A 13,424-nucleotide genomic window follows, 5' to 3' on the forward strand; every position below is an offset into this window, starting at 1 on the left:
AAAAACTCCCTAGTATGCCATCTAGGAAAATATGAATAAAATCCTGTATAAAAGGAATAAGATGGCCTTATCCCAGACTTTCACATACTAAAATTTGTCTCTATATACTTGAGACTACATCAAGGAATAACTCCTTCTGAGTATATCATTAGAAAAGAATTTTGAATTATTGGTGCCTTTCTAATGATAACTACCCAATACACAATAAAGTTAGGGTAGAAAAATAACTCACCTAGATACATAAGCAACTAGGTATCTGAGTTGGAATATGTACAAGAGTACAAGCAATATACTCCAAAATTAAGTGCAAAAAACGAAGGCAAATGCTACTCTCAAAGCACATGATATTATCCAAAAGATCAAAAGATGCTTATAAACCATGGATAAAAGCATAGAAGCTCCTCAAATCCATAAAAACCATAGTTGATCATAAAAATCAATGCATACCATCTAATGGACATTAATCATGCTAAAAGAAGTATTAAAATTGGTAGCCAACTCATCAATCCGAAGTATATGAACGTGGTGTCCTTTAAGCAAAACTCCAAAGTAAACAAGTGAAACACATGTGTGTAACACTCATTAAAAAACCCCTAGACACAAGTGAACTAGGCAGAACCTGATGAGTCCATATAAAACTTGGAAAACATCCAATAAAATCCACCAAAACAAACCGATCAACTGACCCATGATAGAATTTGTCTTAGGCTTAAGAAATATATTAAGCACAAACCACACTTAAACAAGTGCAAGAAAAATTATCATGGAAAAGTGTCAAAGGTGAAACACACTTTGAACATAGATTATAGCCATCAAAAGTAATTAAGGAACATGTCCAAAAAAGAATGGCTAAACAATGATAAAAGATCATGAAAACATCGTTTAGAATTAATCCAAATAGATATAACTACTAATACGAGGTATAATCGTATTAATAATATGCGAATAACCCGCATCTATCTAATGTCAACACGAGAAAACGTACTTTAACATTAAATAACCCTTGAAAATATTAAATTCTTAAGAAAAAGAGTTATCATGATTTTTTTTCCTAATTTTCTAGGACCTCAAAATATGATAATTTTGAATTCCACCAAACCTATCTCATCGCATTCCAAACCTATACTTTTCTAGAAACTTTTCAGCAATTAATTTTACCAAAATACCATTGATATTTTAAAAATACCAATTTTTAAAATTTTTAAAAATAATTTCTAGAATATTCCTAAATTTTCCTGAGAATCCCATCGTTCATGAAATTTTCAATTCCACCCGACAATTCGCAAATCTAATGAAAATTTATAATTTTAATGGATTTTCTAATTTTGTGGGTCAAAAAATATATTTTTAAAGGAATTTGAATGGTCACGGGTGCTCAAATGGACACACCACATGCCAAACACCAACCCAACATTTTTTCAAAATTTAAAATAACCTTTGTCTAATTTTTCACTAATTTTTAAGAATTTTTTAAAATTTTTAATTAACCCCAAACGCATTTAGAATACGAATGGTCTAAAAATTTCGGAATTCGAATGGTTTTCCCGGAATACGAAAAGCCAAAAGTTTCGGGAAAATGAAAAGACAAAAAAAATCGAAATGTGAAAGGTCAAAAGTTTTTGAAATACAGAAGGTCGAAAGATTTTCTGAAATTCGGAAAGCCAAAAGGTTTCGGGAAAATGGAAAGCCAAAGGTTTTTCGAAAGATAAAAAGCCAAAAGGTTTCAAGAAGAAATTTTTAGACAATTTTTATCTCAAATTTCACATTTTCTGGCTTTTTCCAAGCTTTTTTTTAACCTTTTCAAAATCTTTTTTAATAAAAAAACTCATTTTTTGAAAAAAATAAAAAAATAATAAGCTTTTAGCTTATTAAGGTTTTTGATTTTTTTTGGGGGGGGGCGATTTTCGCCCGCCCTGCTAGCTGAAACGCCCCTCCCCCCCGGCCCCGCATTGCGCTTATTGAAGAAGAGGGAGATGGAATTCTCCCTCTCCCCTCTCTTCATTTGGGAGCCATAAGTAGCTCCCAAATGAAGGGTAAGGTTAGTGCCACATCTCGCATCCTTTCCATAGCACCACACACACTTAGAGTTGGGTCTATTAGACAACAAAGTTTAGATGCCAATCAGGTTGGTGCTTTGTGGGCGAGTAGTGGTCGTGTAGCTAGGCATGATCGCCTACTAGATGAAACCGCTAGAACCTTGATAGAAAGTTTTTGGGAGGAGAATTGTCGTGCCTCGCCAGTTTTCAAGAAAGCTTTGCATAAGAGAGTGACAAGAGGAGTGTTCATTGAGCACGGTGCTTGCTTTCTTGAAATGACCCAAACTGAGTTGTATTCTCAATTTGTGGCTTCGTATCCATAGCTTAAAATTGGGCAAAGGTCATTTGAGGGGTGTAAGCCTTGGTTTGTGAGGTACTCACGTCAGCGTGACACATGTTATTGTCGCTACCATGTTGAGTTCAAACTTTTTTATGATGTGTTGTGTTCTCTTAGTGGGCATAGAGAGTTGCCTCGTAGTCCTCGTGACTTCATCCACTCTCTTTCGTGTGCAGGCACGGAGGATGCCCAGTTCCATGTGGTTCACTTGTACATCTACAGATGGTAGATCTTGATGCAAGTGACCAAGAGATAGCGCCATGGCAACATTATGAGTATGTGACACACCAGCTTCAGAGTGGTGGTGGACAGTCCAGGAAGTTGCAGCTCGTGGACAAACATACACCACGTTGTCACTTCATAGCCACATTTAAGGAGCAGATCTACCCCTATATACAGCACAGTCATTGTGCCAAGTGGCAAGATCGTCAATTCCGAGCATGCCTGGCAGAGTTTCCTATTGGTGTGGTCATCTCTATGATTGATTTTGCAGAGAACTACACCTTCACACCTTTTCACGAGATACAATCTGAGTATTACTTCTCAGAGCAGGTAATGGTTATATTTCATAATATTTGTTTCGTGTTTGAGCTATATTACTTATTTGACTTTTTGTGTCCTAAACGCCTGTATTGCTTACCTCAAGAGGTTGCTATTATGGTCCACATTAGTTATTGACATGCAGAGGCTCATGTAGATGGGATAGCGAGTACCCCCGAGACCCGTGTCATTATTCGAGAGTATCATTTCTATATCAGTGATGATCGTTCACATGATGCACATTTTGTGCAACACTGTTTTTATCTCCATGATGATTTTTTAGGAGATTGTGGGATCATATGTGGCTAGCGATGGGTTTGGTCGGATGGTTGTGGCACTCACGACAATTCTATTGGCTCTACAGGTAGTACTTATGGTTCTCTTATATTCGTAATTAAACTAAATTCACTAGAACATCTTAAAGAAAACAATAACTAAGACTATCTTTTATGGATTTATAGGTAGCATGTGCAGTCTAGTATCCCAGTGATTTGGTCATTCTTTGAGACTGGTCACGGGAAGGGAGAGCATGATGGTGCGGGCACGTGTGTGAAACGTGCCTTGAGACGTCATCAGTTGCGGCACGATGCTCAGCGGTTCAGAGATGCGGGCCACGTAGTCGAGTGGTGCTCCCAACATTTGTGTGGGAGTGCAGCATCATCGTATCCCAAACGTGATGCTCGGATTGTCATGAGATTTTTTTGGCATGTGGATGGTGGCATGATTGACAGTAGAGCCTCCCATGATTGTGACACAGTACCTGGCACCTTGAACTTCAATTCCATCAGGAGCACGTGCATGGCGGCCCCCACGATTTACACATGACGGTTTGCATGCTTCTGTGGAGCATGTATGGATGGCGATTGGTCACATTGTGCCTCGAGAGGATGGGCAGATGCATGGATACAGACATTCCTCTCCCCCGAGCATCCTTCACATCCACCAGTGTTGTCTGATGAGCACACATGTCCTGCGTTCATGGTGGTTAGTTATGATGACTTGACAGATTTGCTACAGGAAGGTGATGTATTTGCTGTTATTGCCAGTGAGGGAAATAGCGAGGGAGTAGACTACTATTTGATGAGTTGCACTAGGCCAAAGTGCATGCTTGACCAGGATACAGTGGATGATCATGGGTTTTCTTTTGACGCCCATAGCATGATTGTGGCAGGCCAGTTCTACCAGCAGATTCAACTTCATCGGGGGAGTCTTGAGTTCCAGCAGTGGAAGTGGGAGTTAGAGGCATTTCAATTCTCTCATCTAGTGGTTGCTACCAGGCTCACTCTTGATCAAGTACAGAGCCGAAAACACAATTCTCACCCTTGTTTTCGGCTTCGAGTGGATGACCATGAGAGCATTCTAGAGCAGTTGAGAGCTAGAGAGCAGTTGAGAGCAGTTGAGAGCTAGAGAGAGTGCTGCTGACTAGATCTCTATCTTGATAGTGACTAAACTCAGACTAGCTGGGTTAGCTCACATATATTGTACTTAGATTTTTTGGGAGTGACTAATCTCAGAATAGCTAGGGTAGCTCATTTTCAAAATACCTTGATCTTTTGAGTTAGTGGCTAAACCCAGAGTGGCTGTGTTAGCTCACATTTTGATGTACTTAGTTGATGTTTATATCATTATGAGTTTTCTCATTATTAAGGATCATTGCATTTTAGTTGATGTTCATGGTTTTTTGATTTTTTAACACTTTGGCTATCATATCGTTTGTTGAAAATCACCATCACCATATTGTTTGTTGAAAATCACCAAACTTTGCAAGCACTGGGCGCTAATTACTAACCCGAACATGCTCCGATCATGACCAAACTTTGTAAGCATGTGGGGGTGGGCTCCCCCACATGCTTGAAAAGTTGGGTCCCCATTGGAGCATGTTTGGGTACGATGGTAGGGGAAGGCCCGGATTTTCCATGGCCTCTTAAGCACCAAGAGACTTGAAAAATCCAGAGTGGGTGCTAATTACCAATCCAAACATGCTCCGATTATGACCAAACTTTGCAATCATGTGGGGGTGGGCCCCTCCCACATGCTTGCAAAGTTTGGTTCCCATCGGAGCATGTTTGGGTATGATGGAATGGGGAAGGCCCGGATTTTCCATGGCCTCTTAAGCACCAAGAGACTTGAAAAATCTGCACTGGGTGCTAATTACCAATCCTAACATGCTCTGATTGTGACCAAACTTTGCAAGCATGTGGGGGTGGGTCTCTCCCACATGCTTGCAAAGTTTGCCCCCCATCGGAGCATGTTTGGGTGTGATGGTATGGGGGAGGCCCGGATTTTCCATGGCCTTTTAAGCACCAAGAGACTTGAAAAATCCGCACTGGGCGCTAATTACCAGTTCAAACATGCTCTGATTATGACCAAAATTTACAAGCATGTGAGGGTGGGTCCCCCCCCACATGTTTGCAAAGTTTGGTCCCCATCGGTGCATGTATGGGTACGATGGTATGGGGAAGGCCCGGATTTTCCATGGCCTCTTAAGCACCAAGAGACTTGAAAAATCCGCACTGGGCGCTAATTACCAATCCAAACATGCTTCGATTATGACCAAACTTTGCTAGCATCTGGGGGTGGGTTCCCCCCACATGCTTGCAAAGTTTGGTCCCCATCGGGGCATGTTTGGGTACGATGGTATGGGGAAGGCCCGGATTTTCCATGGCCTCTTAATAAGCACTAAGAGACTTGAAAAATCCACACTGGGCGCTAATTACCAATCCAAACATGCTCTGATTATATGACCAAACTTTGCATGCATATGGGGGTGGGATCCCCCCACATGCTTGCAAAGTTTGGTTTCCATGTGGGATCCCCCCAGATGCTTGCAAAGTTTGGTTTCCATCGGGGCATGTTTGGGTACGATGGTAAGGGGAAGGCCGAGATTTTCCATGGCCTTTTAAGCACCAAGAGACTTGAAAAAAACTTTGCAAAGCATGTGGGATCCCCCCACATGCTTGCAAAGTTTGGTTTCCATCGGGGCATGTTTGGATACGATGGTATGGGGAAGGCCCGGATTTTCCATGGCCTTTTAAGCACCAAGAGACTTGAAAAATCCACAGTGGGCATTAATTACTAACCCAAACATGCTCCGATCATGACCAAACTTTGCAAGCATGTGGGGATGGGCTCCCCCCCACATGCTTGCAAAGTGTGGTTCCCCCATCGGAGCATGTTTGGGTACGATGGCATGGAGATTTTCAACAAACAATATGATAGCCAAAGTGTTAAAAAATTTAAAAAAATCAAGAACATCAACTAAAATGTAATGATACTCAATAATGAAAAACCTCATAATGATATAAACATCAAATAAGTACATCAGAATGAAAATGAGCTATCCCAGCTAGTCTGAGGGTACTCACTGCCCATAAATCTAAGTACAATGTAAGTGAGCTAATCCAGCTAGTCTGAGTTTAGTCACTATCAACGGCCACACAATCAAAATTGTCATCTCTAACTGCTGGTTCGACGTGCGCGTTGAGGCTGCTGTGCACGTCGAGGAGGCTGTGCCGGCTGGCGGGGGTCGTCAAATATCTGCGGGGAGGTCTACCTCAAAGGCAAGATCATGAGCTAGTGCCGGTGTACTCGGGAGCTCACGAGTCCCATAAGCTGCTATAGCCCTCTCCCTCTCTCTACGTCATGCTACTGCAAAAGACGTCTCTGTATGTAAACCCAAAATCTATGATCAGCAATGGTACGTGTCTGCCACTCTGCTCGTGTAAGCTCCTCTGCTGTAAGGACAGAGAAGCAGCACTGCTGCTAGCACCATCACCCGAGGTGCCACTAGGACCAGCACCACCCACATGCTCGTATATGTTGTGATCTGGCTGCTGTGATCTGGCTCTCGTGAAGGACTCTCTGGTATGCATCAGACTCATGCGCACTCCACTCAATCTCTAGAGGCATCTCAGGCTCCTGATCTCTGTCACATTGGCGGCGTCGAGTCCCAAGTCAGTAGCTGAGGTAAAATCAAGAGGCCTGCCAATCCTAGCATCTACTCGAACGAGGCCTGGGTGAAGATCATCAATGCCCAAAACTCTGTATGTCGCTAGGTTGATGCGTGCACGGCAAGGGGGACATGCTGAGAAGCGTACTAGCTCCTGGGTGATGCAAGAAAAATGGAAAAAATGTCCACATCCTGGGGCATATCCACCAATATTGTCAATGTCATCGATACATAGAGCGCAGCAGGCATCACGTAGGAATGGTGGTGCATCCTGAGGGAGAGGTCGTCGAAAAACCTCTATAATAACAGGCCGTGGATATAAAGGCAAGTAGGGCACTATCACATCTTAGGATCTGCGGAACTCTCGAACATACTGCATCAACTGCTCTGCCCTATGCTGTGCAATCCGCTCCATAATCATGTGATGCTGCGCCTCAGCTCTAGAACTCTCTATCTTAGTTTGAGCCTATGCAAAAAAGTAAAGCATAAAAATAATTGATTAGTCTCTCTCATTAGGTATTACTTAAAGAAATTTATAACTTAGGACCTTAATTATAACTCTTTTACATGCAAGAGAAACCTACCTGCTCATCTCTGCCGTCCACGTATCTTTTACATATCGTGGACGGTGGAGATGGGCTAGTCAAATATGCCTAGGGGGATACAGCGTGGCATTGATGTGGATCCGAGTGGCATGAATATCTCGATCGAGATAGTGTGGTGGCGGTGACCTGTATTGGGGTGACATGGATGATGACTGGAAACCCGGACCTGCTAGCGTGGCATTAGTTGGTATCTCGTTCGAGATATGTCGCTTTAGGCTTGGGAGGCACGTGTCGTGTTTTAATTGATGATGATATCACGATTGAGGTACTCCGCCCGAGATGCATGGATGTTCCAATTTTAGAGAGAGTGAACGAAAGTGAGTACTCTCATCTTGTAACCGCCCATAACATAAGGGACATTACCTACTAACATGAGCAAAGATCAGCGAAAGAAATTGGCTCTCAAAATCAGGAATTACCTTGCAATTACAGGAGCTTTATACAAAAAAGGCATACACCAAGATATCTACAAACGTGTGCCAGACCATGAAAAAATAGCCATGCCATTAAAGAGTGTTAGGTGGGCATTACTCTAGAGAAACAATGGACGGGAAATTCTTGCATGTAGGCTTATGATGGCCCACGGTGCTTAAAGATGCACGGGATTATGTTATGCACTGTGATGTGTGTCAGAGGATCAAACAGCCACCATTAGCTGAACGGATGCCTCATCAGCCACCAGTCCTACCGTTTGAACCCTTTCAAAAGCGAGGAATGGATTTCGTAGGACCATTTAAACCCCCACCAAAAGGAGGAATGGTAACAAATACATCCACATGGCAATTGACTACTACACTAAATGGGTAGAGGCAAAAGCCCTCAGGGATAATTCAGCTTTAGCAGTAGTCGATTTCTTATACAAGAACATCATGGACGAGGTTTGGATGTCCAATGGAGCTCGTAAGTGATCAAGGAGGACACTTCATCAATGAAGTGATTCAGAAGCTGACTTAGCAACACGTGATCCTGCACAAGAAATCAACTGTTTACTTTCCACAGAAAAATGGTCAAGCTGAATCTATAAATCAGGTGCTTAAGCGGATCCTCCTAAAGACCATCAATCAGAACATAATATACTGGGATGAAAAGCTACACTCTACACTATATGGGCATTCCACACAACATACAAGGTAAGCGGTAGGTTCACCCCATTCTCTTTAGTCTATGGCTTAGAGGCAGTAGAGTTCCAATGGAATATTTTGTCCCCAGCCTAAGAGTAGCCTTGGCTGAAAGACTCACAACTAGCGGATGTAGCATCTCATACAGTTGGCAGAAAGCAGCCTACACAGTGTATGGGAGGCAGACATTACTCAAAAAAGAAGAAAGATATGGGTGGACAGGAATAACAAGCACAAGCTTGATCTTTTAGGAGGATGACAAAGTACTTCTATTCAATTCAAAGCTTGGACCACACCCACGTAAGTATAAAATATGCTAGATGGATCCCTATCAAATAATAGAACAATTAAGCTTAGGCACATTCAAGCTATAGACACTACGTGGTGAAATCTCCCCGAGAGAGAGAGAGAGAGAGAGAGAGAGAGAGCTTAGGCATATTCAAGCTATAGATACTACGTGGTGAAATACTCCCCAAGAGAGAGAGAGAGAGCTTCTATGTGTGGGAGAGTGTAAGAAGAGAGAGAGTGTGTGTGCATGTGTGTATGTGTGTGTGTGTGTGTGTGTGTGTGAGAGAGAGAGAGAGAGAGAGAGAGTGTATATGTGTGTGCATGTGTGAGAGAGAGAGAGTTTCAACATTTGAGAGTGTGTACGTGACAGAGACAGGGAGAGGGTCATGTGCATGTGCATGTGCATGTGTGTGTGTGAAAGAGAGAGAGAGAGAGAGAGAGAGAGGGAATAGTTCTTTTCTGGAACCATGGTCGGCCCCGCAGCAATGCGCGGGTGCAATACTAGTCCTTAGTATGGCCTAAGAGGGGCTTAGAAATCTTCAATATATGGCCTTTTCTAAACGCAAAAGAATAGTTGTTAGAACTTAGAAATAATTGGGGTCACTTCAAATTTAAGGCGTGGCGCCCATTCTTGGAGAAAGAGTTGAAAGATCTCGATGGGAGTCTGCAGTGCCATAAATGATGATCCCTGGGGGATAAGTTCGCTTCATGAGTAGTGGAGCGTGTGGGCGTGTTCCGTGGAGTTGAAGTCGTTATCGGTTAGTGTGGGGCAATTAAACTCGCATGGGAAGCTCACTCAACGAGTCCTCCTCATAAGTGAGAGACTTAAATTCGTGGCTAAACCAGATATAGATATGTGTATGTATATTTTGACAAATGAGGACACATGCCTTGAAAAGCCCAATCGTGCAGTAGTTCTCATGACGATGAGTGGACTGAGGAAAGGGTTCCATTTGTGATCGATCTCAATGTACACTGTGTTGTAGATTAGATTAGGATGAAGATTAAGATAAGATTATGGTGAGGTGATGGTGAGGCCCAGCCAGCCTCGGATCCACGAAGAGAAGAGAAGAGATTGCAGTCCACGGTCACGCTGCGCAGCGCGGATTACGGGTAGCGATGTCGGACGACGGGACGTTGATTTAGGCGTAGGCTTGCAGAGAACTTGCACGATTGATCAACGAAGATCGTGTTGCAGGTTTACGACGTAAGGTCCTTCGCTGTTTTATATTAAGCGAGTACCTTTCCTTGTTCGAATGCAGGTGGTGGTAGTCCTCAAGCTGCACAATGGCCACCGCAGTTGCGCCCTCTGCTGCATCACTGGCAGCGCTGTACTTCTGGGCCTTATTGTGCTGCAGCCATTTCGGCTCCGCTTCCTTGGAGCAAGAAAAATTAGCCCTTCTCTCCCTCAAAGCAGCGTTCCACAACGACGCGGTCGGGCGTTTAGGTGATTGGGTGGCCGGAGCTCTAGCGTCCAGCCCCTGTAGCTGGAGAGGCATCACTTGCAGTCCCGACCGCTCCACTATTACTACTCTTGATATCTCGGACATGAATCTGGCCGGCACGTTGTCGCCGGCCATTGGCCAGCTGCCTAATCTCGTCAACCTCTCCGTCGCCTACAACAGCCTCGCCGGCAGCTTGCCTACGGAGATCACTCATCTCGTGGGCCTGCGCTTCCTCAACATCTCCAACAATCTTTTCAGCAACTCTTTGCCGACGAATCTCTCCGGCCTCGCTTCCCTGGAAGTGCTGGACGCTTTCGACAACTACTTCACCGGGGAGCTGCCGTTGGAGGTGAGCTTGCTAAAGAAGCTCAAGCACCTGAATTTGGGCGGTAACTTCTTCTCTGGCGTCATCCATCCGCAATTTGGAAATTTGGAGAGCCTGGAGTACCTAGCTTTGTCGGGAAACAATCTCACTGGGCGTATTCCGGCAGAACTGGGGAACCTGGGCAAGCTGCAGCGAATGTACATTGGCTACTACAATCAGTTCGAAGGTGCAGTCCCAATGGAGTTTGGATGGCTGAGCAATCTAGTGTGCCTGGATTTGGCGGCCAGCGGGCTGAGCGGAGCCATTCCGTCCTCCCTCAGCTCTCTTTCCAAGCTTGACACTCTCTTTTTGCACAATAACAGTCTAGTAGGCTCAATTCCGAGGGAGCTTGGCAACCTCAGCAGTCTCAAGTCGCTTGATCTTTCCAACAACGCTCTGTCCGGCACTATACCGGACGAGCTCTGCAATCTGCACAAGCTGGAGCTTCTCATTCTGCTGCTCAACTTCATCCATGGCAACATCCCGCCCTGCATAGGGGATCTTTCAAGGCTTCAAGTACTCATGCTCTTCAACAACAATCTCACAGGCAAAATCCCGCAACAGCTTGGGAGGGTTAGCTCCCAGCTCATACAGTTGGACCTCTCCATCAATAGCTTGACAGGCCCCATACCGCCTGATCTTTGTCGTGAAGGTAAGCTAGAGTGGCTCCTCCTCCTAGAGAACCGCTTGTCCGGCCGGATTCCTCCCAGCCTTGGGCGCTGCGCCTCCCTCGTTCGAGTCCGCCTGGGCAACAACAACCTTACCGGTCCTCTGCCCGCGGGATTTCTGTCCCTTCCTAAGCTCGACATATTGGAGCTCTCGTCCAACTACTTGGACGGCGTTGCTCTGCCCGCCATTTCCTCTCCGTTTAAGCTCACCACCCTTATCCTCGCCAATAATCGCCTCACTGATCCTTTGCCGCCCACCATCGCCAACATGTCCGCTCTAGAGAAGCTGGACTTGTCTACCAACAGCATTGCCGGCGGCATCCCTCGCGAGATCGGTCTTCTAAACCGTCTCTCTGATCTGGACCTCAGTAGAAATCTCCTCACGGGCTCCCTACCCGACACTCTAAATCAATGCTTGCAGCTCTTTTACTTGAACGTTTCCAAAAATCAGCTTGGCGGATCCATTCCCTTGTCGTTGCAGAACATGAGCCAACTGAAATCCGTCGATCTGTCCTACAACAACCTGTCGGGGGTTGCTCCCGAAGGTGGAAGCTTCAACCGAAGCTCACTTGTCGGAAATTCTGGACTCTGTGGCAAACTGGTCTCCGTCAATTGCAGTACAGTGCTTCCACAGCTGGGGAACCTTCAAGAGAATGGCAACAGAAAACTCAAGTTGATCAGTGTGGTGGTGGTGGTAGTATTAGTGCTACTTCCAGGCTGCTACATCTGCGCGAAGAAGCGTCTCAAATCAATGCAGAAGGGTTGGAAGTTGGTAAGGTTCGATATGCTGGACTTCACAATGCATGATTTGCTACGCATTTTAGATGATGAGAACATTATTGGTCAGGGTGGGTCCGGCACGGTGTACAAAGGCGTGCTGCCGGGAGGGCGGTTGGTGGCGATCAAGCGGCTTCTGGCAGCAACTTACGACGTTGCCGCTGCTTCCTCCTCAACGGCAAGGTTATTGAACGATCATGGCTTCTCAGCAGAGATTCGGACTCTTGGCAATGTAAGCCATCGGCACATAGTGAAGCTGCTCGGGTGGTGTTCAAACGGCCATACAAACTTGCTCCTCTACGACTACATGCCGAACGGCAGCCTGGGTGATTTGCTGCATGGATCTGCCGCTAATTACAGCAACAACGGCGGGATGGAGGTGGCGGATTCATGGGAGACCAGGTATACGATAGCGGTCGGGGCGGCAGAGGGGCTGTGCTACCTACACCACGATTGCTCGCCGGCCATCTTGCATCGCGACGTGAAGCCCAACAACATACTACTGGACTCCAAGGGAGAGGCCAAAATTGCAGATTTCGGCCTGGCCAAACCTGTGAACGGCACGGACTCCATGTCCGCCATCGCCGGCTCTTATGGGTACCTAGCACCAGGTGCGCGCCTTCCGCTCTTCTTAATCTGGTTGTAATAATCGTCATTAAATCTCAAATCTCGTCCATAATCTCACTATGAATTTACGAGTACCTGTCTTTCGTCTCCATGCAGAATATGCCTACACTTTAAAGGTGAATGAGAAGAGTGATGTGTACAGCTATGGCGTGGTGCTGTTGGAGCTCCTCACAGGGCGCAAGCCCATCGGGCCTGAGTATGGCGAGTGCATGGACATGGTGAAGTGGGCTCGCAGCAAGGTTCACACGGAGGAAGGCAGGCTGGAAATGCTGGATGCCAGGATACGGTTGGGCCTTTCTGAGGGCTCGAAGCAGGTGGCCATATTGCTGTTCGACGTGGCCATGTGGTGTGTGGATGATGATCCTGATCAACGACCTTCTCTCCGTGAGGTAGTCAAAATGCTGAAGGATCCCAGATGTGTTGCATTGAACTTGGATTGCAGCGGACCATAATTTACATGATCATCATTCTTAGAACAGTACCTTGGCTCCTGGCCAAAACGTTTTGAGAGAAAGCTTAGGCAACGTTTTATTACAGGATTTCTCTATAAAAGCTTGTCTTTGTCACCTATAAAAGTATCCATGGGTTTCCCTTTATGTAGCGTTTGGCTATTGTTTTGGTTTCTCTTCAAGCCTCAACTGCATCTGCCCTTGTAGATTTTTGTGAACCA

General features: G+C 45.2%; 1 protein-coding gene across 1 annotated transcript; it reads left to right on the forward strand.

Moving 5' to 3' along the window:
• The first annotated feature begins 10,160 nt into the window (after nt 1-10,160).
• LOC147612219 (uncharacterized) lies at nt 10,161-13,206 on the forward strand. Its single transcript, XM_086784184.1, has 2 exons — nt 10,161-12,738; nt 12,851-13,206. The coding sequence occupies exons 1-2, from the start codon at nt 10,161-10,163 to the stop codon at nt 13,204-13,206; spliced, it is 2,934 nt and encodes a 977-aa protein (XP_086640310.1).
• Nucleotides 13,207-13,424: the final 218 nt, after the last annotated feature.

Source organism: Cibotium barometz, chromosome 46, assembly GCF_041138505.1.
Source record: "Cibotium barometz isolate CiBa-2024 chromosome 46, ASM4113850v1, whole genome shotgun sequence".
NCBI classification, from domain to species: domain Eukaryota; kingdom Viridiplantae; phylum Streptophyta; class Polypodiopsida; order Cyatheales; family Cibotiaceae; genus Cibotium; species Cibotium barometz.

Excerpts from the sequence above, each read along its gene's own strand:
- LOC147612219 (XM_086784184.1), top strand. The coding sequence starts at position 10,161 with ATGGCCACCGCAGTTGCGCCCTCTGCTGCATCACTGGCAGCGCTGTAC. Across the intron at positions 12,739-12,850 it reads TTATGGGTACCTAGCACCAG|AATATGCCTACACTTTAAAG; the intron begins GTGCGCGCCTTC and ends GTCTCCATGCAG.